At 61.4% G+C, this 21,736-nt stretch overlaps 1 protein-coding gene across 4 annotated transcripts in view; it reads left to right on the top strand.

Annotated features, from left to right (window-relative positions):
- Positions 1 to 21,736, top strand: part of KIF21B (kinesin family member 21B) — a 40,302-nt gene that overhangs the window by 11,589 nt on the left and 6,977 nt on the right. For 2 of the 4 annotated variants that reach the window (XR_002123512.1, XM_019638120.1), the window contains exons 3-30: positions 191 to 373; positions 2,346 to 2,495; positions 2,626 to 2,760; positions 2,882 to 3,049; positions 3,364 to 3,479; positions 3,945 to 4,140; positions 5,053 to 5,242; positions 6,052 to 6,115; positions 6,204 to 6,416; positions 6,685 to 6,775; positions 7,112 to 7,226; positions 7,755 to 7,946; positions 9,390 to 9,589; positions 10,777 to 10,884; positions 11,247 to 11,315; positions 11,677 to 11,909; positions 12,082 to 12,229; positions 12,463 to 12,657; positions 12,747 to 12,848; positions 13,993 to 14,158; positions 14,304 to 14,355; positions 14,497 to 14,554; positions 15,235 to 15,440; positions 15,516 to 15,587; positions 17,023 to 17,133; positions 18,459 to 18,497; positions 20,116 to 20,252; positions 21,037 to 21,217. Coding sequence is in view for 2 of the 4 variants with exons in the window: in XM_019638120.1 (XP_019493665.1) it covers positions 191 to 373; positions 2,346 to 2,495; positions 2,626 to 2,760; positions 2,882 to 3,049; positions 3,364 to 3,479; positions 3,945 to 4,140; positions 5,053 to 5,242; positions 6,052 to 6,115; positions 6,204 to 6,416; positions 6,685 to 6,775; positions 7,112 to 7,226; positions 7,755 to 7,946; positions 9,390 to 9,589; positions 10,777 to 10,884; positions 11,247 to 11,315; positions 11,677 to 11,909; positions 12,082 to 12,229; positions 12,463 to 12,657; positions 12,747 to 12,848; positions 13,993 to 14,158; positions 14,304 to 14,355; positions 14,497 to 14,554; positions 15,235 to 15,440; positions 15,516 to 15,587; positions 17,023 to 17,133; positions 18,459 to 18,497; positions 20,116 to 20,252; positions 21,037 to 21,217 (3,890 nt within the window). In the remaining 2 variants the exon portion in view is untranslated. The remainder of the gene's footprint in view (positions 1 to 190; positions 374 to 2,345; positions 2,496 to 2,625; positions 2,761 to 2,881; positions 3,050 to 3,363; positions 3,480 to 3,944; positions 4,141 to 5,052; positions 5,243 to 6,051; positions 6,116 to 6,203; positions 6,417 to 6,684; positions 6,776 to 7,111; positions 7,227 to 7,754; positions 7,947 to 9,389; positions 9,590 to 10,776; positions 10,885 to 11,246; positions 11,316 to 11,676; positions 11,910 to 12,081; positions 12,230 to 12,462; positions 12,658 to 12,746; positions 12,849 to 13,992; positions 14,159 to 14,303; positions 14,356 to 14,496; positions 14,555 to 15,234; positions 15,441 to 15,515; positions 15,588 to 17,022; positions 17,134 to 18,458; positions 18,498 to 20,115; positions 20,253 to 21,036; positions 21,218 to 21,736) is intronic. The other 2 variants (XR_002123513.1, XM_019638122.1) reach the window with 1 other exon arrangement.

Below are 21,736 nucleotides of genomic sequence, written 5' to 3'. Positions count from 1 at the left end.
ATCTTGAGAGCATCGGAGATATAGCTGGAGTCTCGTCTGTCGTCCGGGGACGCCACAGTGCTGCTGCCTGTCAGCCAGAGTGACCGCCACAGGGTGTGGCTTTGGGACCAGGATGGGGCAAGGGACGCAGGGTGGGAGGTCGTGGAATTGGGGGTGCCTGCTGACACCTCCTTGCGTCTTGGCAATGCAGACGGGGGCTGGGAAGACGTACACCATGGGCACCGGCTTCGACGCGGCGACGGCCGAGGAGGAGCAGGGCATCATCCCAAGGGCCATCGCCCACCTCTTTGGGGGCATCGCCGAGCGCAAGCGGCGGGCACAGGAGCAGGGAGTGGCTGAGCCTGAGTTCAAAGTCAGCGCGCAGTTCCTGGAGGTACCGTGGCCTCGCGGGTGGGCAGGAGGGAGACCCGGGGACAGCAGGGCCATGGGAGCTGGGCTCCCCTCAGGGCGGTGGGCTGGGCCTAGGGAGCCAAGGAGGCATCGAGAGGTGATGCGTTCCCCCCTGTTGGGAGTATGCAGGCGGCAGCTGGAAGGCCACGGGCTGGGCTACTCCGAAGGGGTTTCCTGCGTCAGCTGGGGCCTGAGTCGATGGGGCTACATACCCTGACTCACTCTCAGCGAGGACACTTGGTAGCCGTGTGACCTTGGGCAAGTCATTGCAGAACCCTGCACAATGGGGTGACAACATGTTTACCTAGGGGCTTTGTGAGGCCGACATGGAAGCACATGCTTAGCACACAGTGAGAACGCTGGTTCTCGTCCGTCCTTCCAGCCTCCGCTGTGTCCCTACCCAACTTCAGAGTAGCCTGCCCTGTCCCTCTCTGGCTGAAGTCCTTCCTGGCCCAGGAAGAAAGGTCCTGCAGAAGGGCCTGCCTCTCTGAGAGGATGTCTGCGCCGAAGCCTGGGATTATGGCCGCTGGGGGATTTGGGGGTGGGGGAGGGGACCTGTGGCCCGCAGAGAGGCCTCTCAGAAGGGTCTCTGGGACGCCAGGTGCACATGGACACTCCAGGAAGCACCTGACCTGACCAGGCCCCTTCTCTGAGACACTGGGACCAGGCAACTCTGGTTCTCAGCATGTGGCACCCCAACCCAGAGACCCCCTGGCCTGAGGTTTTCACCCCATCCACCCTGAGCTCTGGCTGTGCCCCGGTAGGGATGTGGCCGCAGCCCTCTCCTTGTCACCAGGCCCCACCCTGCTCACTGCCCCACGTGTGTTCCCTCCTGGGTACACAGGGAAGGTGCTTCCCCCTTGGGGGACCCAGGGGAAAACGTCTCTTAGACTTGGGAGTTTCTCTTTGTCCTTCTGGACTTTTGCTCCTGATGGAGTGACTGCTGCCGTGTGTGTGCGTGCGTGTGTGTCCTGCTGTTGTGAATCTCTATAAGCTTTCTCACCTCATCATTTTCCGCCTTTCTCCATCCTATTGCCATGGCGATCCCCAAAGAGCAGGCCAGTTCCTAGAAAACCCATGCCACAGGGTGAGCCACAAGGGGTTAAACGATGCCGGGTCTGTCCCAACAGACAGACAGACACCATGGCACCCATATCTGCACCAGTCCCTTCCGTTTCCTCTTCCCCTTCCTGTGAGGTATTTCTGACCCTGTAAGGCCATCAAAGCCCCGGATGTCTGAGGACGGCTGGCCGCCCCTTCCCCGCACAGGATTCTGTTGGCTGGGTCACTTTTCCTGCCGCCCAGCTCCCTCTCAGCCTGGTGAACACCCCAGCCCTTTAGTGGGTGAAACTCCATGCTGGCGATCCCAAACACAGGAGCGTCCGGAATGAGGCGACTGCTCCCGGCCAGGCCACCTCCCCACCAGGTCTCAGCAGGCTCTCCCCATGAGACCGGGCCTCTTACCCTTCTGAGCAGAGTGCAGGGCACACAGACATGTCACCTCGACCCCAGGGACCTTCAGGGTCAGGGCGCTGTCCCCACACTCTCCACAGAGCTCTGCTCTCCTGCCCCTCATGGAACCATGTCCCCACCCCGTCTTTCCAAGCCCAGGGACATCATAGGATTGGCCCAAATCATAGTCCAATCTTCCTCATCTAAATCTAGGACCCAAGTGCCCTTGGTCCCCTTGGGTCCCCAGCCCTCGCTGTAACTGAACGTTTGTTCCTTGGGGAGAGGAGGAGCGGCCTCAGGATGGTCCTGCCCAGGACCCCGCTGTCCCCACCCTGGTCCAGGAGAAAGATCGTGGAACCCAGAATCCAGAGGGGACCAGGGTTGGCAAGTTAACCTCCCAGAGCCTCGGTTTCCACATCTGCAAAACGGGGCTAGTTCATAAACGTGAGAAAAGCCCTGGGGCCCCGGGACATGGACCCAGCAGCTGTGTCCTCCCTGCACAGCTGTACAACGAGGAGATCCTGGACCTGTTTGACAGCACCCGTGACCCCGACGCCCGCCACCGCAGGTCCAACATTAAGATCCACGAGGACGCCAACGGGGGCATCTACACCACTGGCGTCACCTCTCGCCTCATCAACTCCCAGGAGGAGGTGGGCGTGCACTGGAGGGCAGGGCGGGCAGGGTGGAGGTGAGCATGGTGCACTGGAGGGTGGGACAGGTGGGGCAGGCGGGGCAGGCGGGGCGGTACCTCCGGGGCCTCACCTCAGCCTCCCTCCCCAGCTGACCCAGTGCCTGAGGCAGGGGGCCCTCTCGCGCACCACGGCCAGCACGCAGATGAACGTGCAGAGCTCCCGGTCTCATGCCATCTTCACCATTCACCTGTGCCAGATGCGCGTGTGCGCCCAGCCTGAGCTGGTGAGGAGCCCCCGGGGCCCCCGTGTGGGGGCAGCTCAGAAGGGCGGGAGGAGGAAGGAGACATGTTATTAGAGTGGCCGGTGGGCCCGGGCCCCGTGTCTGAGGCCGCCTTCTGCTGCAGGTGAATGAGGCGGTGACTGGGCTTCCTGAGGGTGCAGCGCCTACGCGCGAGTATGAGACGCTCACAGCCAAGTTTCACTTTGTGGACCTGGCCGGCTCCGAGCGGCTGAAGCGGACGGGAGCCACCGGCGAGCGGGCCAAGGAGGGCATCTCCATCAACTGTGGCCTGGTAGGCCCCCCGGCAGTCAGCAGCCTCAGGGCCCACACGGCTCCGTCTAGGCCCTTCTGAGGCCCCAGGACCCACGACGAGCCAGTCCTCCTTGGGCCTCTAGCCAGCAGCTGGCCAGGGCACCTGTGTGTCACCACTGTTGGGCCTTTGACCCTTCACCCTCACCCTTGCCCCCAACATCCTGACTTCACCAACTTATCCGATCTGCCCATAAACCCTCCCAGGGAGCCTGAGGGCCGCTGGGGTCAGCGAGGCAGGTACGGGCAGCTTGGGGACTGTGCTGTCCTCCCTGAGTGCCAGCCTGTCTCCCACAGCTGGCCTTGGGCAACGTGATCAGCGCCTTGGGGGACCAGAGCAAGAAGGTGGTGCACGTGCCCTACAGGGACTCCAAGCTGACCCGGCTCCTCCAGGATTCACTAGGGGGCAACAGGTACCGGCCGGCACCCAGGCAGGGGCGGGAGGCCAGCTGCCTGGGGAGCAGGATGAGAGGGTTTGGAGTGTGAAGGCCCTGGGGGCAAGGAGGCCACCCCACTCCAGGCTGCAGGTGTGAGACGCAGGAGCTTTGAGGCGCCCATGGCCTTCGGCCAAGACGGTGGGACTCAGTTTCCTTGTCAGCACAATAGGGGGGGATAGTCCCCTGGATGGGGTGACAGGTGGGAAATGCTAAGGAGGTGGAGAGCTGTCACTCTGATGTTGACACATCACAACACCCCAACGTTGGCAGCTGCCTGCTCTGTGGGTACCACCCTTGCCCAGGTGGCCCAGACCCCCACATGCCGGGTTCTGCACTGTGAACGCTCAGGTCCTCGGGGCGGCAAGGCAGCCAGGGAGGGGTGGAGCAGGGGCCCTGCTCCCGGGGGGCCGGCTGTGCCCCTTGACCCTGACTCCACCCCAGCCAGACCATCATGATCGCCTGCGTGAGCCCCTCGGACCGGGACTTCATGGAGACGCTCAACACACTCAAATATGCCAACCGGGCACGCAACATCAAGAACAAGCTGGTAGTGAACCAGGACAAGACGAGCCAGCAGATCAGCGCGCTGCGGGCCGAGATCGCGCGCCTGCAGATGGAGCTGATGGAGTACAAGGCGGTGAGCTCCGCCAGGCCCTCGGCCTCAGCTGCACGGATCTTATGTGCAGGACAGATGTTCGGCCAGTGTTTTCATGTCTGCGGAACATGATGCTGGACCACATGAGACTCCTGACTGGCACAGAATGAGAATAGTGGGTGGGGCCCCATGAGGGGTGCAGTGTGCTAGCCGTGGGGGCAGGGGGACAGTTGGCCCTCCTCATTTAGGTGGTCAGGGAGGGCTTCCCGGAGGAGGCGGCTTTTTACATGGATTTTGAAGAGTGAATGAATTATCAGCAAAAAAGTAGAGCAGGCATGTAGGATGTAAACACGCCATGCGCATGGCAACAGGAATGGGAAAAACGGGTGCTGTGAGAGAGGTGCCCAAGTCCATGTGTCAGAAGTCACCGGCGGGGGTCCAGGCCTGGATCTGGCGGGCTCATGAGGGGGATCTGGGTTTGACTTGTCCTTGGTTTTAAAAGAATGCAACTTAGTTGTCAGCCTTTCCAACATTTAGGGAGTTTCAGTTTTTCTTTAACAGTGTGAAGATCTAACAACACAGGGCACTGGGTTGGCTGGAGGGACAGCGGCTGCCCCTTTAGATGGCGTCTGTGACTGTTAGCTCCACTCCCCACCACTCCCTGTTGCCTCACACCCAGCCTTACTCATTTATGCTAACTGACTGGGCCCCAGAGGATCTGGCCCTCGGGTTAGCATTTACAGAGATAGGAAGGTGAGCCGTGGACAGGGAGGTCGTGGTGAGATGGTGGGAGGCCTGGAATGGCTGGTCACACACTTGGGACGTTTCTGTTGTAACGGAGAGCTATGTAAGGTTTCAGGGCATGGGAGATGGGCTGTGTTCCAGGAAACCCTCCCCACCCCGCCCCCCAGGAGCTCTGGCCCCTGACGGCTCCCCACCTGTCCCTCCCCCCAGGGCAAGCGGGTGACGGGGGAGGATGGCAGCGAGGGCTACAGTGACCTGTTCCGCGAGAATGCCATGCTGCAGAAGGAGAACGGGGCCCTGCGCCTGCGAGTGAAGGCCATGCAGGAGGCCATCGATGCCATCAACAACCGCGTCACCCATCTCATGAGCCAGGAGGCCAACCTGCTGCTGGCCAAAGCTGGTGAGTTGGGGAGCCCCAGGCCGGCTCGGAGCCCCAGCCGCTAGGCCCCATCCACCTGGGATATGGGGGCTCACAGACCAATTCATTCGTGTGTCTTTTTCCAGTTAATTTTAAAACTTGTTTTTATGACACAAGTAATGCACGAATACATCCATCACCTTGATTGACATGCATATGTAAAGTGAAAGGTTAACACCCCTCTCTCTCCGTTTCTTAGAAGGAGCCTCTGGGAGCAGCTGGGCGCACATTTTCCCACACCTTTCTCAACCTTTGCTCCCAGTATGAACGTGTATTCCTACCAAGCCGTGTGTGTGTGTGTGTGTGTATATGTGCGTGTGTGTGTGTGTGTGTGTGTGTGTGTGTGTGTGTGAATACGACGGCTTTTTCCTTTTCTATATATGAGGACACATGTATTGTGCTATGACTTCCCGTTTTCACTTAGAGAACCTTTCCACATTAAAACCTATAAACTTACTGATTGGATTATGGGAAAAGTTCATGACGTATCTTTTTTCTATGTGTTGCGTTGCAAAAATGCGTTGTGACTTTTCCGACAACCCAATAATTCTTTTAAACTGCAGTGTGCCACCTGTGATGATAAGTCATTTGTGGTGACAGCCGTCTGTGGAGGGACGTTTGGCTGCGTCTCGTGTCTTCCTGTCACCAACAGTGCTGTCCATATCTGTGCACAGGACAAGTCTTCCTCCATACAGACTCCTCTTTGCAAAAGGCCCGTGTGTGCGACCCTGTCGGGGGCACCGATAGGTCACAGCTGAAGGTCTTTCTTGTTCCCCCCACCCCCACCCCAGGTGACGGCAATGAGGCCATTGGCACTCTGATCCACAGCTACATCCGGGAAATAGAGGAGCTGCGGTGAGCGAGCCCACACCCCTGGGAAGACTGGCGGCCATGGCTGGGCAGACCTCCCGGCTCATCCGGCCCACACGCTCTGTCCCCACAGGACGAAGCTCCTGGAGAGTGAGGCCATGAACGAGTCCCTGCGTCGCAGCCTCTCCCGGGCCTCAGCGCGGGGCCCCTACTCCCTGGGGGCATCTCCCGCGGCCTTCGGGGGCAGCCCAGCCACCTCCATGGAGGACGCCTCCGAGGTGATCCGCAGGGCCAAGCAGGACCTGGAGAGGCTCAAAAAGAAGGAGGTCAGGCAGCGGAGAAAGAGGTGAGCGCCACTGTCCCCCACCTTCCCGCAGGCGGCCGCTGCCCAGGGTTACCTGGGGACTCACTGAACAAACTTGCCCAGCCTTTGGGGGGGAGGCACCCCGGCTTTCTCCACTGCCGTTACTCCCCCACAGAGACAGAGGGTGGAGGGTTCTGGGGTTAATTCTGGACGAACCCCATCCATCCCGTGCACACAGGACAAGCCACCCCGACAATATGCTCAGGCAGGCTCGGTCCCCTAACCTGGCCTACCCTTCACTCCTGGGCAGCCCAGAGAAGGAGGCCTTCAAAAAGAGGGCGAAGCTGCAACAGGAAAACAGCGAGGAGACGGATGAGAATGAGGACAACGAGGTGGACGAGGTGAGCCCACCTGTCCCTCCCCTCCTGCTTACCCAGGTCCCTGCTGGGTGGGGACCCCATTACCTTGCACATGGAGGGAAGCGGCCTGGTCAGCTTCCTAATCGCTCTCGTTGCCATGGTGATCCCCACCTCACACCAATTGGGCTCTGCCCGGGCTGCTGGGGGAAGTGGGTGGCACTCTTCCAGGAGGGGTTGGGCACAAGGGGCTCCGACTGTGACCACCCTGTCCCCCACCCTCCCGACACACCTGTGGCATTGCCATTGCTGGACTGGCCTCTGCTTCGGGGAACCCCTCCCCCGAGGCGGGGCCTACCCCTAACAGCGCTTGGTCCCCAGGAGGAGGAGGACCGAGACGAGAGTGGCTGTGAGGAGGAGGGGCGTGAGGACGAAGACGAGGACTCGGGCAGTGAGGAGAGCCTGGTGGGCTCGGACTCAGACCCCGAGGAGAAGGGTGCGTGTGCCTGGGCGGGGCTGGTGCCCAGGGCCCCGCTTCTGGTCAGCTCAGGGGCTCAGGGCCAGCTTTCCGGCTGGGCGCCCCTGAGCCGGAAGACCCTGGGGTGGGGACAGGCCCCCCGAGTGCTCAGATCTCAAAGATAGTGGACGTGCAAGGACCGGAACGCTCGGCCTTGAAACAAAACGCCCCTAACCGAGCGCTCCTGCATGCTGGGCAGTGCTGAGCTTGGCCCTGCGGTGGCCTGGTCCTCACAACCTCTCCCACCCAGGCTGGGTCCCGCGTGCTCTGTGACAGGCTGACTGTGGACTCCGGGGTACCCAGGAGCCAGCGGGGTGCCCGCACCCCCACCCAGCCTTGCATTTCGGGGGCTGCTCTTTAAATGCGTCGCCCCACCTGGCAGCACCCACCCACGGTGGAACTGGTCATCTCCTCCAGTCTCTGGTCACCGCCTGGTCGAGGCTGGCCAGGGGGAAGGCCCAGGCCCGCTTGCCCTGGCGCTGGCTCAGGCCGGTCTCTGCCCCACAGCGGTGAACTTCCAGGCGGACCTGGCGGACCTGACGTGTGAGATTGAGATCAAGCAGAAGCTGATCGACGAGCTGGAGAACAGCCAGCGACGGCTGCAGACGCTCAAGCACCAGTACGAGGAGAAGCTGATTCTGCTGCAGAATAAGATCCGCGACACGCAGCTGGAGCGCGACCGGGTGCTGCAGAACCTCAGTGAGGCCCCGCCCCCGCCCTGCCGGCCCCGCCCCTATCCCCAAGCCCCACCCCTGTGCAGAGCTCCACCCACCCACTGGAGTCACCCTATCTTCTGGGCAGGCAGGGGGTGAGGAGGGGCTTCTGACACTTAGATGGTGCCCTTTGACCACAGCCACACCGTTCTAATGTCTAACCCTAGTTCTATGCTACCTTTCACATTTTCATGTGTTTTAGTATTGTCCTGAATATCAGAATCCTTTATAGTAGAACCCTTTGACACTCCTCAGCTGTTTTTCCTCCTGTGTTCACTTCCTCGGGGTTTTCCTTTGAACCTGTTTGCAAACCTACTGCTCACATTCCGTCTTCCTCACACTGATCTTCAGCCCATTCATTCATTCACTGATTCACTCACTAATTCAGCAGACATCCGGCGAATAAACACATCTCATGGAGCAGACGTTATTCTAGGTGCCGGGGATATGGAGTGGTTGTGCAGTGTGCATTCTAGTGGGGAGACACAGACAGAAATCAGATAATGGAGCAGCACCTGTACCATGTCAGATGGTGATAAGCATTACAGAGACAATAGAGCAGGGGCGGAGGACGGAGTGCTGGCCGATGGGGTGGAGCTTTAAAAGGACAGTCCTGGAAGACCTCACTGAGAAGGTGACATTTGCGTAGACACGAGGGAGGTGAGAAAGTCCAGTGGAATGACTGCAGGGAAGGGCTTTCCAAGCAGCGGGAACAGAAGATGCGAAGCCCTGAGGCAGGCACGTGCCTGACGTGTTGGCGGGATGACAAGGGGGGCAAATGGCTGCAGCGTGGCCTAAGGGGACAGTAGCAAGAGAGGAGAGCGGAGAAAGTGGGACCAGGTCATGGTAAGGACGTTGCCTTGTCCCCTAAAGGCGGTGGGAAGGGGTGGACTTTTGAGACAGGGATGCGACGTAAATTTTAAAGGCATTTTGAAAAGATCGCTCTGGCTGCTGTGTAGGGGAACGCCCGTGGAACCTGAGGCCCGTTAGGAGACTTGTAAGGATCCCTGTTGTAAGAATGCATTCGGGAAGGGCCTTGGACAGCTTCCACCATGATCCCCTTGCCGTGTAAATCTAGACCAGCGGTTCTCAACCTGGGGGTCAAACGACCCTTTCACAGGGGTCGCCTAAGACCATCGGAAAACAAAAAGATATTTACATTACGATTCATAACAGTAGCAACGAAAATAATTTTATGGTTGGGGGTCACCACAACATGAGGAACTGTATTAAGGGGGCCGCGGCATTAGGAAGGTTGAGAACCGCTGCTCTAGAAGGAGGTGCAGAGAGGGGTGCGACCTCTCCAAGGTCCAGCCGGGAGACTAGGACCCAGGCCCGCCCCCTCCCGTCTGAGCCCCCAGCCGTGGGGGTTTGTGGGGGCGTGGCCAACAGCGCCTCTCTCTCCCTCTCCCCCACTCGCTGCCCTCAGGCACCATGGAGTGCTACACGGAGGAGAAGGCCAACAAGATCAAGGCTGACTATGAGAAGCGGCTGCGGGAGATGCACCGTGACCTGCAGAAGCTGCAGGCCGCCCAGAAGGAGCACGCGCGGCTGCTCAAGAACCAGTCACGCTACGAGAGGGAGCTGAAGAAGTTGCAGGCCGAGGTGGCTGAGATGAAGAAGGCCAAGGTAGGCGCCGAGGGCCTGGCGGGCAGGCCCAGGGCTGGCCGAGGGGTGCGGGCTGAGAGCCCGCTTACCGGGTTAGTCATGCTGTCTGTGTGGGTGAGCTCTGCACAACACCGCCTGGGTCGGCCCTGGCAGGGCCCTGGGGTGCTTGTCCAGGGTGAAAGCACCTTCCCCCAGGAGAGGGGCAGGCCAGGGTCTCCAGGGGACCCCACTTGACACCGCCCTTGTGGGAAGCTCTGTCACTGTTGCCTCTGCACCGAGTATCACTTACCCTCCAAAAACACGGTTCCAAATGCGTGGTCCACTTATACACAGATGGTTTTCAATAAATACTGTAAATGTGTTTTCTCTTCCTTAGGATTTTCTTAATAACATTTTCTTTTCTCTAGTTTATGCTATTGTAAGAATACAACATATAATACATATAACACACAAAATATGTGTTAATCGACTGCGTATGTTATTAGTAAGGCTCCTGGTGACTAGTAGGCTATTAGTAGCTACATTTTTGGGGAGTCAGAAGTTATATACAGATTTTAACCTGAGCCAGGGGTCCGCACCCTGACCCCTGTGTTGTTCAAGGGTCAACGGTGTATGTGAAGCCTCTCAGTTGTTCAGCCTCTGCCTGTGATAATTAGTATCATATACAACAATAATATGTTATTAATTATATTTACTTGGTTATATGAGCTCATTTCCTTGTTTATAAAACGGGAGTGATAACGCCTGTCTCGGGATTGTCACGAGGCCAGTGCCTGGTGTGCAGCACAGCCTGGATAAACGCTGCTGGTGTCACTGTTGTCACCACAAGCCTGGCCTTGGAGCTGCTCCCCCCTCCCCTCCACCCTGCCACTTGCCTCCAGCAACCTGGGCTGGTCCTAGAATTGCCAGACCCAGGACAGTGGCTTTGGGTGAAGGCCACCAGGGGCTGTGACGTTCGGAGCAGTGGGGGCCAGGGTTGGACCACAGCGTGCTCATACCTACGACACGGCTGGGTTGGCAGTAAGGCCACTCCTTTGTATTGGCCAGTCACCCAGGACAGGGGCAGACCCTCAACCAGACCCTGAGTGCTGCCTGCAGGCCTCCCACCCACTCAGCCCCACTCACTCAGCATCCTCAGAGCTCCACTCCCTGCAGCGTGCGGGCCACCTGCCCAGCCCTGCCTTACCGTTGTCCCTGTGCCGTTTCAGGTTGCCCTGATGAAGCAGATGCGTGAGGAGCAGCAGCGGCGACGGCTGGTGGAGACCAAGAGGAACCGGGAGATCGCGCAGCTGAAGAAGGAACAGCGGCGACAGGAGGTGAGAGGGGGCCCTGAGGTTCTCCAAGCCCTCGGGCCCGGCCCGGGAGGGCCAGACCCTTGCAGACTTTCAGTCCAGCCCCATGTTGTTCAGAGGAGAGACGGCCCCAGCCAGGGGCAGGGACTTGCCCGAGGTCACCAGCGAGCACAGCCAGGACTGTGCAGCTTCCAGACAAGCCCCCTAGTCCAGGATTCGTTGCCCGTGGTGGGGAGGAGAGACCAAGAGAATCGCCCTGTGGCGAAAGGGGCCTGCTGTAACCTCTGGGACCGGGCAAAGCTCTGGGGCCCGTTTTGTCAGAAGCCAGGCTCTCACCTCCGCGCCCCAGCCCTGAGTGTGGACCCCACCTCCTCTCTCACCCGCAGTTCCAGATCCGAGCTCTGGAGTCCCAGAAGCGGCAGCAGGAGCTGGTCCTGAGGCGGAAAACCCAGGAGGTGAGTGCAGCCCCCCGACGCAGCCCCCTTCTCCTGACTGTGCCAGAGCTGGGAGAACCAGCTGCGGTGGCCTGGCTGTCTCCTTTCCCTCAGCAGACACAGGTGCTGACCTGGGGTGACGCCCGTCAGGGGGGCAGACTGCAGGCTCTGGTCCCACATGCCCGAGATGTTCATTGTTAAAAAGAGGCGGGTCTCTTTTGTGTTCATTTTGCATCAAACAGAGGCCCCTTGGCCCTTTCTCAGTCCCAAACCCAGGCCAGGATGGAGTGGGCCTAGATTCTCCCTGCCTGGCACCCCCCACAACCTGGGTGTTTTCTGGGTTCTGGGGTACCCTGCTCACTGGGTCCTTCTTGGCCCCCAGGTTTCTGCACTGAGGCGTCTGGCCAAGCCTATGTCTGAGCGGGTGGCGGGGCGCGTGGCGCTGAAGCCGTCCATGCTGGACTCGGGGGCCGAGGTGTCGGCCAGCACCACGTCGTCGGAGGCTGAATCGGGGGCCCGTTCTGTCTCTAGCATTGTGCACCAATGGAACCGCAAGATCAACCATTTCTTGGGGGACCACCCCACGTCCACTGTCCATAGCACCCGCCCTGCCAGGTGAGACGGACGGGCAGTACCAGGGCCTGGAAATCTGGGGCAGGGCCAGGCAGAGGCCAGTCCCGGGGAAAGCGTGGCCCTGGGGTGGGGCTGCCAGCTCCGGCGGGGCCTCGGCGCGGCCGCGGAGCTTGAGAGGGGCCCCGTCCAAGCCCCCCTTTGCCTCTGTCTCCAGAAAGAAGTTCCTGAAGAAGGGGGCCAGCCAGAGCTTCAGCAAGGCCGCGCGGCTCAAGTGGCAGTCCCTGGAGAGGAGGATCATTGACATCGTCATGCAGAGGATGACCATCGTCAACCTGGAGGCCGACATGGAGAGGCTCATCAAGGTGGGCGCCGGCCTCCGCGCTGCCGGGTCTGCGCCCCCCCGAGGTCTGCTGCCACTGCGCGCGGTCCCTGCCGACCGCTCCGACCTCCCCTGGTCCCCCCTCCCCTGCTTCTTGCGCCTGCTCTGCAATCCGGAGGTGCTGGGGGGGAACCCCAAGAGGCCGGGCCTCGGGGAGAGCTGTGGACCGCGCTGGACAGCTCCCTGAGGCCTCCGCCCCCCCCCGCCCCCCCCCAGAAAAGGGAGGAGCTGTTCGTCCTGCAGGAGGCGCTGCGGCGGAAGCGGGAGCGGCTGCAGGCCGAGAGCCCGGAGGAGGAGAAGGGGCTGCAGGAGCTGGCGGAGGAGATCGAGGCGCTGGCCGCCAACATCGACTACATCAACGACAGCATCTCCGACTGCCAGGCCACCATCGTGCAGCTGGAGGAGACCAAGGTGCCTGTGGGGCGGGCGGGCCGGAGGCCGCGGCGGGGCGTGGGTGGGGGCAGCCCTGGTGACCACGGGCCTCTGCCTCCCGGTTCCAGGAGGAGCTGGACTCCACGGACACGTCGGTGGTCATCAGCTCCTGCTCCCTGGCAGAAGCCCGCCTCCTGCTGGACAACTTCCTCAAGGCGTCCATCGACAAGGTGGGCGGCGCTCCTGCTGGGTGGGGGGTCCCCCCCTCCCCCAGGGAACCGCTGCCTCTGTGATCGACAGGCCTGGTGTCTCCTCCCACGCGCGTCACTGACAGGCTCTGGCGAGCCGCCGCGCCTCCGGGGCCCTGGTTCCAGGCTGTAAAGCTGGGGTGATGACATACGAAACCTGCGGCTTGCTGCGTGGCTTTAACGAGATGACACATGCGAGGGGCTTGGCGGGACGCCCAGCTCACAGCAGGGCCTCCGTTAACGTGACCCTACTGCTGGCCCAGGCCCATCCGGAGCAGGGCTGGGCCTGAGTCTGCTGGAGGTGGCGGGGAGTGTGCGTGTGCCTGCGTGGGGCCGCGGGAGGCCGGCAGACGGACCCAGGACGGTTTATGCCAGGATATCAGGCGTCCCTTGGTGTGGCCAGAGAGCTGGCCAGAGGATGTGCTTCCTCCCCGCCCCCCGGGGCTGTGGGGACAGGCACCCGTGCACGGCAGCTCTGGGGAGGGCAGGGAGCCTGCCCCCCTAGACTCCTCACCAGTCCCCAGGGAGCTCTCAGCTCTCCTTTGTGTCTTCGGGGAGTGTGTTAGCTCAGGCTGCCATGGCGAAGTGCCACCCGCTGGGTGGCCTACGGAACAGACATCTATTCCAGGACAGCTCTGGAGGCTGGGTGTCCGAGCTGTGGGCAGCGTCGGCTCGCTCTGAGGCCTCTGTGCTTGGCTTGTAGACAGCCACCTTCTCCCTTCACCTGGTCATCCCTCTGCGTGTCTGTGTCCTAGTCTTTTCCTATAAGGACACCAGTCATATGGATTAGGGTACCCTAAAGACCCCATTTTCACTTAATTAGCTCTTTAAAAAATCCCATCTCCAAATACAGTAGTCACATTCTGAGGTACTGGGGGCTATGGGATCCATATATGAATTTCGGGGGACACAGTTCAGCCCATAACAGGGAGTATGTCCCAAGGAGATATCCAATGGCATCAAGGGGGCCGGGGGTGCCTCTCAGGTCAGTGACAGGCACCAGGAATTATGGGGGGCCCTTCAAGGTGTCTCACTGGGAGCAGGTCACCAGTGTGAGGGCAGTGGCAGGGGTGCCCACAGCCCTAGGCCAGGAAGGGTCACCTCAGGCCTTGCTCCCTGCCCACAGGGGCTGCAGGTGGCACAGAAGGAGGCACAGATCCGGCTGCTGGAGGGGCGGCTGAAGCAGACGGACTTAGCGAGCTCCTCCCAGAACCCCGTGCTGCTGGACGCCCTGCGCGAGAAGGCCGAGGCGCGCCCCGAACTGCAGGCCCTCATCTGCAACGTGCAGCAGGGTACGCAGGGCACCCAGGCCCCGGGCTCCCGCCTGGCGCCCCCCTTCCCCAAAGCTCCCCCAGAGGCCCAGTGTGATCCTAGTGGGTGAGATTTGGGAGGGAGGCCTCACTGTGGGCCTCACACGCTGCCCTCCCTCCGTTGCAGAGAACGGCTACGCCAGCACAGATGAGGAGGTGTCGGAGTTCTCTGAGGGGAGGTGAGCCCCCACGCTGGGAGTGCGAGGCTGGCTCAGTGTGTCCCTGGGGCCGGGGCTGAGCCTGGACTGGGGGCTCTTTGGGGCCCAGAGCACTGGGGCACAGGCTCTCGGGGTCCTGAACCCCCTCTGCTTCTTCCTTAGCTTCTCCCAGTCGTACGCCATGAAAGGCTCCACCAGCCACGATGATTTCAAGTTCAAGGTGAGTCCCATCGGGAGGCAGACCAGGCTCCGTGGGGGTGGGCTCCCCAAGCCTGGTCCCCACCTTCCCGTGGCTTTGCCTTCACCCCCATCCTGGCCCAATGTCACCTCCAACTGGGATGGAGGTCCAAGAAGGAGCGGGCCTGGAACTGGGGTGTGCCCAGCTGTGTAACGCCAGAGGCCCCACATTCAAAACCTCCTCCCCCACCCCAGACTCTGCCTGCTGCTTGCTCTGAGCCACAGACTGACTCTAGATCTCTAGTTATTGTTCATATAGACTGTCGATCACCAGGATGGGGCCAGCAACGGGGGTCTAGCCAGCGAGGGCTCAGTTAGTAGGCTGAACCAAGAAACGGGATTTATAATATTAAAGAGAGAAGGGGGGAAGCCCTGCGGACTGGGGACGATGAGTTGTGCACAATTCTGGGTAAACGGATCAGCTGGTGAGCGGCCCAGAGGCCGGTGTGGGCGTGCTGTTTGCGTCGTCCAAATAAGGGTGGGAAATCCATTTCCGTTGCTTGGGGTTCTCCAGCAGCCTTGACAGATGGGCTCTGGGTGATGACTGCTGGGTCCTACCTTACTTAGGCCAAGGCTGCACCCTTCTCCACTCCCATGGCTTTTTTTTTTTATCGTGCCATCCCGTGCGGGCAACTTGGTCCACCCCTGTCTTTCCTTCCCCAGGGCGAACCCAAGCTGTCTGCCCAGATGAAGGCTGTGTCGGCCGAGTGTCTGGGGCCCCCGCTGGACATGTCCACCAAGAACATTACCAAGTCCCTGGCCTCCTTGGTGGAGATCAAAGAGGACGGGGTGGGCTTCTCCATCCGAGACCCCTACTACCGGGACAGGGTCTCACGCACCATCAGCCTGCCCACCAAAGGGAGCACTTTGTAAGAAGGGTGCCAGGCGGCCGGTCAGGGTGGGCGGGGAGCCGATCTGCGCCTCACTGGACCCTTGTGTTGCAGCCCCCGGCAGTCCCGAGGCAGTGACACGCCTCTGACCCGAAGGAAGTCCTACGACCGGGGGCAGCCTGCTAGGTGAGAGCGTGCCCCACAGCCGCTGCCCGTCCAGCCTTTAGCGGTGTCACCCGGCTTCCCCCACGGCCCCTTCCCCGCCCTGCCCAGTGTGGGCTCAGCACGCGCCATCTCCATAAGCACCTGGGACTGGTGGCCAAGCCCACGGCTAAAACCGATCGGCCGACATGCACTCAGTGTTGGAGGCTTGTTTCGCGGCCTGGGCTGTCATTGTACAGATGTGCCTCAGCCCCTGTTAAGGTCTGTCATGTAAGAGCAGTGGAGAGGTTTAAAGACAACGCAGAGAGATGGCTGCAGGGCAGTGTGACGTCTCCAGCAGCCCGGCCTCTCGTGGGCCAGGCCCCGCGAAGCTTCTGCCTTCCAGGGTCACCAGTCACTGCACCGAATGTTCAGAGATGTTTGGTGGCCTCCCCCAGGTCACAAGCTAAGGAGTGGGACAGCAGGGGCTCAGGTTGCTCTCTCGGAGGACTGGCTGAAGCGCCAGCAGATGCCCAGCCTGGGGGCTCGCAGAGGGGGCCGTAGGTGGGGAAGCTGCATGGAGACCGGTGCCCTTGGACTCACACACCATCACCTGCCCCTGAGCTCTGAGACGGCACAGCAGATCAGCCTGAGGGAGTTTGGCTGAACTTGTGATGACTCTCCAAAGGGAGGGGACTTAGGTGGGACCAAGAACAACTTTCCGAAGAGGGGGCCTTGGGGTATCAGGAAGGGCCGTGCAGTGGGGCCTCAGACTCCCTGGGGATGCGGTTGGTTCTCATTATTGCAGTAGCTCCGTCCGATAAAGTTACCCTAGACGTTGACCGAGTGACAGAGCCATCATTCCCGGGGAAACACAGGGTGACATTCCGGGGCCTCCGGTCACATCATTTTCATCAGCCGATCTATACGCAGCCTGGTTTTGTTTCTGTTTAAGGACACCTTATTGATACACACATCGTTGATTCGCGGCTGGCCGCACTGCAGGCCATGCATGAACAAAGCTTCTTGAACATGCGTGCTTTCTCCATGAGGCCTGTTTCAGCCTCCATGAGCTCAGGAACATCAGACAGGGCCTCAGTGCCACCCGTGGGGCCATTTTAAACAGTGAGGCCACCAACAAAAAGCCCAGAAACGCTGAAAACGTGGCTCCAAGTAGACCATGGAAGGCCACGTGTAGGCAGTGCAAGAGCTGAAGCCACAGGCAAAGGTCGCCTTGTCGACCTCGGGCGGGAACGTGAGCGTGTGGGGACTCTGCTGTCCTCACGTCCGCCAGCGACCACAAAAGCACTGCGAGTATTACTTGGGGTTGCAGGCACTTTAATGAGTAGGTGAACTCACAGCCACAGAATCCACGCGTGAGGACGGACTGTGAGGTCAGCTCCTGGAGCTAAATGGGGAGCTGGGGTCTGGGCCGGGGTGCGGTCACTAACAGATGCCGCTCTCTGTCCCTACTCGCCAGGTCCACAGACGGATTCACGCCCCCCTCGTCCCCTCCCACTCGGCCACGCAACGATCGGAACGTGTTCTCCCGTCTCACCAGCAATCAGAACCAAGGGTCAGCACTGGACAAGTAAGAGCCAGGTGGCTGGGGAGGGCGCTGCCAGGGGAAGCCTGCGGGCTGGTCATGGCCACGGGCAGGCCGGGGGCAGCCGGGCACCCCAGAGGCTCCCCAGAACGGCCCTGGACTCCTCGGCTGATGCCTTGATTCTCGGAAGCCCCTTCCTCCAGTGTCATGCAGGCCCTTCCCCACCACAAGTGCTCAGGCGGGGCCCCGGGCACTATCCCAGCAGGAAGAGACCCCTGCTTACCTGCAGGTGGCCGGGCCGGCTCACCCATGTGTACAGCCCTTAGTGCCAGCCCCACACGTAAGAGGCTAGAGGCAGCCTCACGTGACACCTTCATCGGCGCTGTAAATCAGCCGCGAGAACTGTCTTCCCTCCTCTACAGAAGAGGAAGTGAGGCTCCGCGAGGGGCCGAGGGCATTCACCTAGAAAGCGGCTGAGCAGGGCGCAGAACCTGGCGCTCTGACCCACACTGGCGTGTGTCCCTCACGGGGCTCCACTTGGGGAATGGGGCTCCCTGCACTGCCGGCCCCGCCCTGGCCTCTCCAACTCTCCCAGCCCCTAGAAGCTTCTCTCCCCTGGGAGGGAGGGACGGTGCTGTTGTCCACCTGGCGCCTGACGTCAGCCCTCCCCACAGAAATGCCCTCCCTGGGTCCCCAGGCCTTCCTTGGCTTAGGTCCCCGATGCAGGAGCACACTAAGCATGGCCCAGGCCACCCAGGGCGCTCCGTCCATTCCTGTACCGCCCACAGGCCCCTTTTCTGGAAGCAGCGGGGTGGGACGCTGGGCTGGCCATCCCAGCCTGGCGGTCGTCCAGACCTTGGTCCTGTGCAGTGTTCTCGGTCTTGGGGCCCATGAGTGGTGCAGAGCCAGCTCCGAGGCACATCCCAGTGTGCTCACTGGGGGCAGTGGGCTCTGTAAATAAGGCGGTCCCTGGGGAGTTGCTGGAAGTGGCCAGCTCTCAGGGGCGGGAGAAGCAGGCATGGCTGCCGTGGCCTTGGCAGGTCTCAGCATTGCCCGGTGGGGGAGGGGTGCCCCCAGCGTGTGTGATGGGACCAGCAAACAGCCCAGGCACGGTCTCCCCAGTGCGGGGCTGGTGCCCCCACATCTCCCGTGGCCCCCTCCTCACTGCTCCCCTTTCACCGAGGGGCATCCCCAGCTCCCAGGCCAGCCTGTCCCCGCGTCCTGCCCTGCTCTCTCTCAGTACCCTCATCCTTCTGCCTCTCTCTGCTCCCTTCGAAGAGAATAACCCACCTTCTCACCTCCCTCTGCTGCCGTTCTCTGTCCCCCATGTGTTCTCCGTCCCCCTAACCCGCTAATTTTCTGCCCCCCAGGTCTGATGACAGCGACTCCTCTTTGTCCGAGGTCCTGAGGTACACACAGATGTCTCTCGCGTTTGTCCCCAGCGCTTGCTCGCTGTCTCTCCCTCTCCCCCCTCTCCTCAGCCCCTCCTGCTGCACACCCGTCCTCTGCATGCACCCCCCCCCCCGAGGTCCCTCTGAGGCCCCTTCCTACCCTCTTGGGGCTGCTGCTTGTCAAAGGCCTTGTCCTCTTCTCACCTGTTTCGGGGTGCAGAGCATGGAGCCTGGGCGTGACTGGGGCTGGCTAAGGTCTGCTGAGGGGTGTCGGTGGCTGTGCTCAGGGTCCTTGTGACTTGCTCGGTTTGTGCTATGGGTGAACTCTTCAGACTTAGCTCTGTCCCACCCGTATCTCCTGGCACACAGACCAGCCGTGCCAGGAGACCCCTCTCCCCTCAGCCGACCAGGTACAGCACCCCACCCCGAGAGGTATGTCCCAGGCCCTGGTGGCCTGAGCCAAGGGCCACACCTGAGCTGACCGCTCCTGCGCCGTCACCGTCACCGTGCCTCCGCCTGGAGGTTGACCGTCCTGTACGCTCCTGCAGGGGGGCAAGGCTTGAACGGCACAGGGTCAGCCAGCCCCCCGGCCTCTCTCACGGAGGAGGGTCGGCCTTTAACTCACTGCCCGTAGCAGTCTCAGCCTCCTTCCCCGGCCACACAGCCGGGCCAGACCAGGGTCATCGGTGGGCAACTGGGGCCACGGTGGGCGGGGGAGGCGATCGTGTGTGTGGGACTCTGTCTGATAGCCATCCTCCTGGGTAGGCCTGGCAGCTTACTCGGCCACAGTGTCACTGTCAGGAGCGGCATTCTTCGAGGAAGGAGCTAGAATGTATTTTCAGACCCACACATAACGTGCAGCCAGGGCCTCAGGCCAAAAGACCATCCCTGAGAAAAACCCACCAGAACCTCCAGGAGGCTGATGGAGCAAACTCCTTACACTTACTCAGGGAGGGCCTCGTCCCCGCTCTCTCCTGGGGTGGTTGTGGGGGCCAGGAGGGGCTGTGCCAGGCCCACAGAGGGACCCCAGGCCCCCTCTACCCAGAGCTAGGCCGGAGGCCCTGGGGGGATTTGGCCCAGGTCTGACCACGCTGGTCCAAAGCGGCTGTGGGTGTGTGGGTGGGGGGTGCACATGGGTGCAGGGGTCCCTCTGCGTGGGGGTGCCCGTCCCAGAAGCAGTCACTGGCAGGCAGATGGATGTGCTGGGCCTGAACGCACTCCCGCTGCACCCCCCACCTCACCTGGTTAAGTGAAGCTGCAGGAGCCGTGCCAGCCCTTAGGCCCCCGCGCTGCCCAGCTCGGCCCGGGCCTTTACGTCTCAGATCCGTGTCAGCAGGCACCAGAGAGCAGCTCCCTGTGGGCAGGGCCTGTGTCCCCTGCTGCTTCCACCTGGCCTGGGCAGGGCTCACTCCCGCGGCGACTGACCACTGGCTGGGGGAGACAGGCCCCCCCCCATCCGTCTGTGCTCCCTCTTCCTGGCTCTCAGGCCTGGTGGCATTGGGCTGGCATCTCTGGACTCCCCTTCATCAGGCCGTAGTCCCCTCTCTGCCCTGCTCTCATCTCCTTGTGAGCCTCGCTCAGCCTGGCGCTGTCTCCTGGGCTGACGGGCACCCTCTCTCTGTCTCTCTCCCGGAAGGGGCATCATCACGCCTGTTGGAGGAGCTAAGAGTGTGCGGACGGCCCCGCTGCAGTGCGTCTCCATGGCCGAGGGCCACACCAAGCCCATCCTCTGCCTGGACGCCACGGACGAGCTGCTGTTCACAGGGTCCAAAGGTGGGTGGGACTCAGCCCGGCCAGGTAGGGGTCGGGTCTCCCGCCCATCCGGCTTCCCTCACCAGAGTGGGCTGTGAGGAGGGGAGCACAGCACCCCCAGGACCCGAGGACATGGAGCTGGGCCGCTCACGGCCTTGTCTCCCCTCCCCAGCCCTGCCGCCCCTCACAGCCCACCCTGGTGGCTCCGTCCAGCACTTCCTCCCCAGCCTCCCTCAGAAACTCCAGGAAGCTTCTCGGGGGCCTCCCTCCTCTGCTAATCCTGGTCTCCCAAAACCAGCACCCCGACACCCCCAGCACTAACCCTCTGTGATCTCGGCCGCAGGACTCCACACACTCACAGTTACTGACTCACAACAAAATCGGAAAACTTTTACCGGCAGAAAGAACACGTGCTGGTGGAGACGAGAATGTCTCTCTCTCAGTCTTGCCATGATGACTGAGTCCAGCTTTTTCTCACAACACTCGCTTGCCACGTCTCCCTTAGCAATGTCAGCTGTTAGCAGCTGGGGGAAGGCGGCAGCATTGAACTCGAGCCCAGGTCGCCTTGTCCGTGCTCACAGAGGTCCACCTGCCTCGTAGGGGTTTCCTTGAGAAGCGCTGGTCTAACGTCTGACCCCTTCTCTCTGAGTTGTCACCACATGAGCAGGTCCTTCTCCCCCCTCAGACCTGGAGCCCCTTCCCCCAGCTCTCTCGGGCCCAGCCCCCTCGGCCTGGGGCCAGCGGTCCCTGGTGCCGACATCTGTCCTGTCCCCTGCCTGTGGCTCACTCCGTCCGTCTCTCGCAGACCGAAGTTGTAAGATGTGGAACTTGGTCACCGGGCAGGAGATCGCGGCTCTGAAGGGCCACCCCAACAACGTGGTCTCCATCAAGTACTGCAGCCACTCGGGGCTCGTGTTCTCCGTGTCCGCCTCCTACATCAAGGTCTGGGACATCCGTGACTCGGCCAAGTGCATTCGGACCCTCACGTAAGTGCCCCACACCTGGCTCCCACGGGACGGGGGGGTGCTGGCCGCCAGGGCCCAGCCCAGCAGGGGGCTGTGTCTGGGGCAGCAGCTTGGTGGAGCCCTTGGCCTGGCTAGTCCCCCAGATCCTGCCCCAGAGCTGTGCTGTGAGTGTGAGAGAGGAGCTGGGGACAGGGTGAGACCGGCAGGCCTGCGGGCCACCTGCCTGCATAGGTGAGCTGCCAACGTGGTCCTGCGGCCAGGGCCTGGCCGCCAGGCTGCAGACACAGGCGGGGGCGGAGCTGAGCACAGGGCCTGCCCTGGGACGTTGCTTCTTAGCCACAGCCATGCTTTCTTCTGGTTCACATTGTCAGCTATAATCTGTCCTTCACTTTGATTCTTAAAAAAGAGTAAACGGGATGTTGAGGGCAGCGAGACTCCTCTGTGTGGCGCTGCAATGCTGAGCGCGTTGGTGCACATTTGTCCAGACCCACAGAGCACGCGGTGCCGAGTGACCCTGGGTCAGCTGTGGGCTCTGGGTGA

This window comes from Hipposideros armiger, unplaced genomic scaffold, assembly GCF_001890085.2.
Source record: "Hipposideros armiger isolate ML-2016 unplaced genomic scaffold, ASM189008v1 scaffold_37, whole genome shotgun sequence".
Lineage (NCBI taxonomy): Eukaryota > Metazoa > Chordata > Mammalia > Chiroptera > Hipposideridae > Hipposideros > Hipposideros armiger.
Note: the sequence above shows the minus strand (reverse complement) of the source record. Positions and strands in the feature narration are given on the sequence as shown.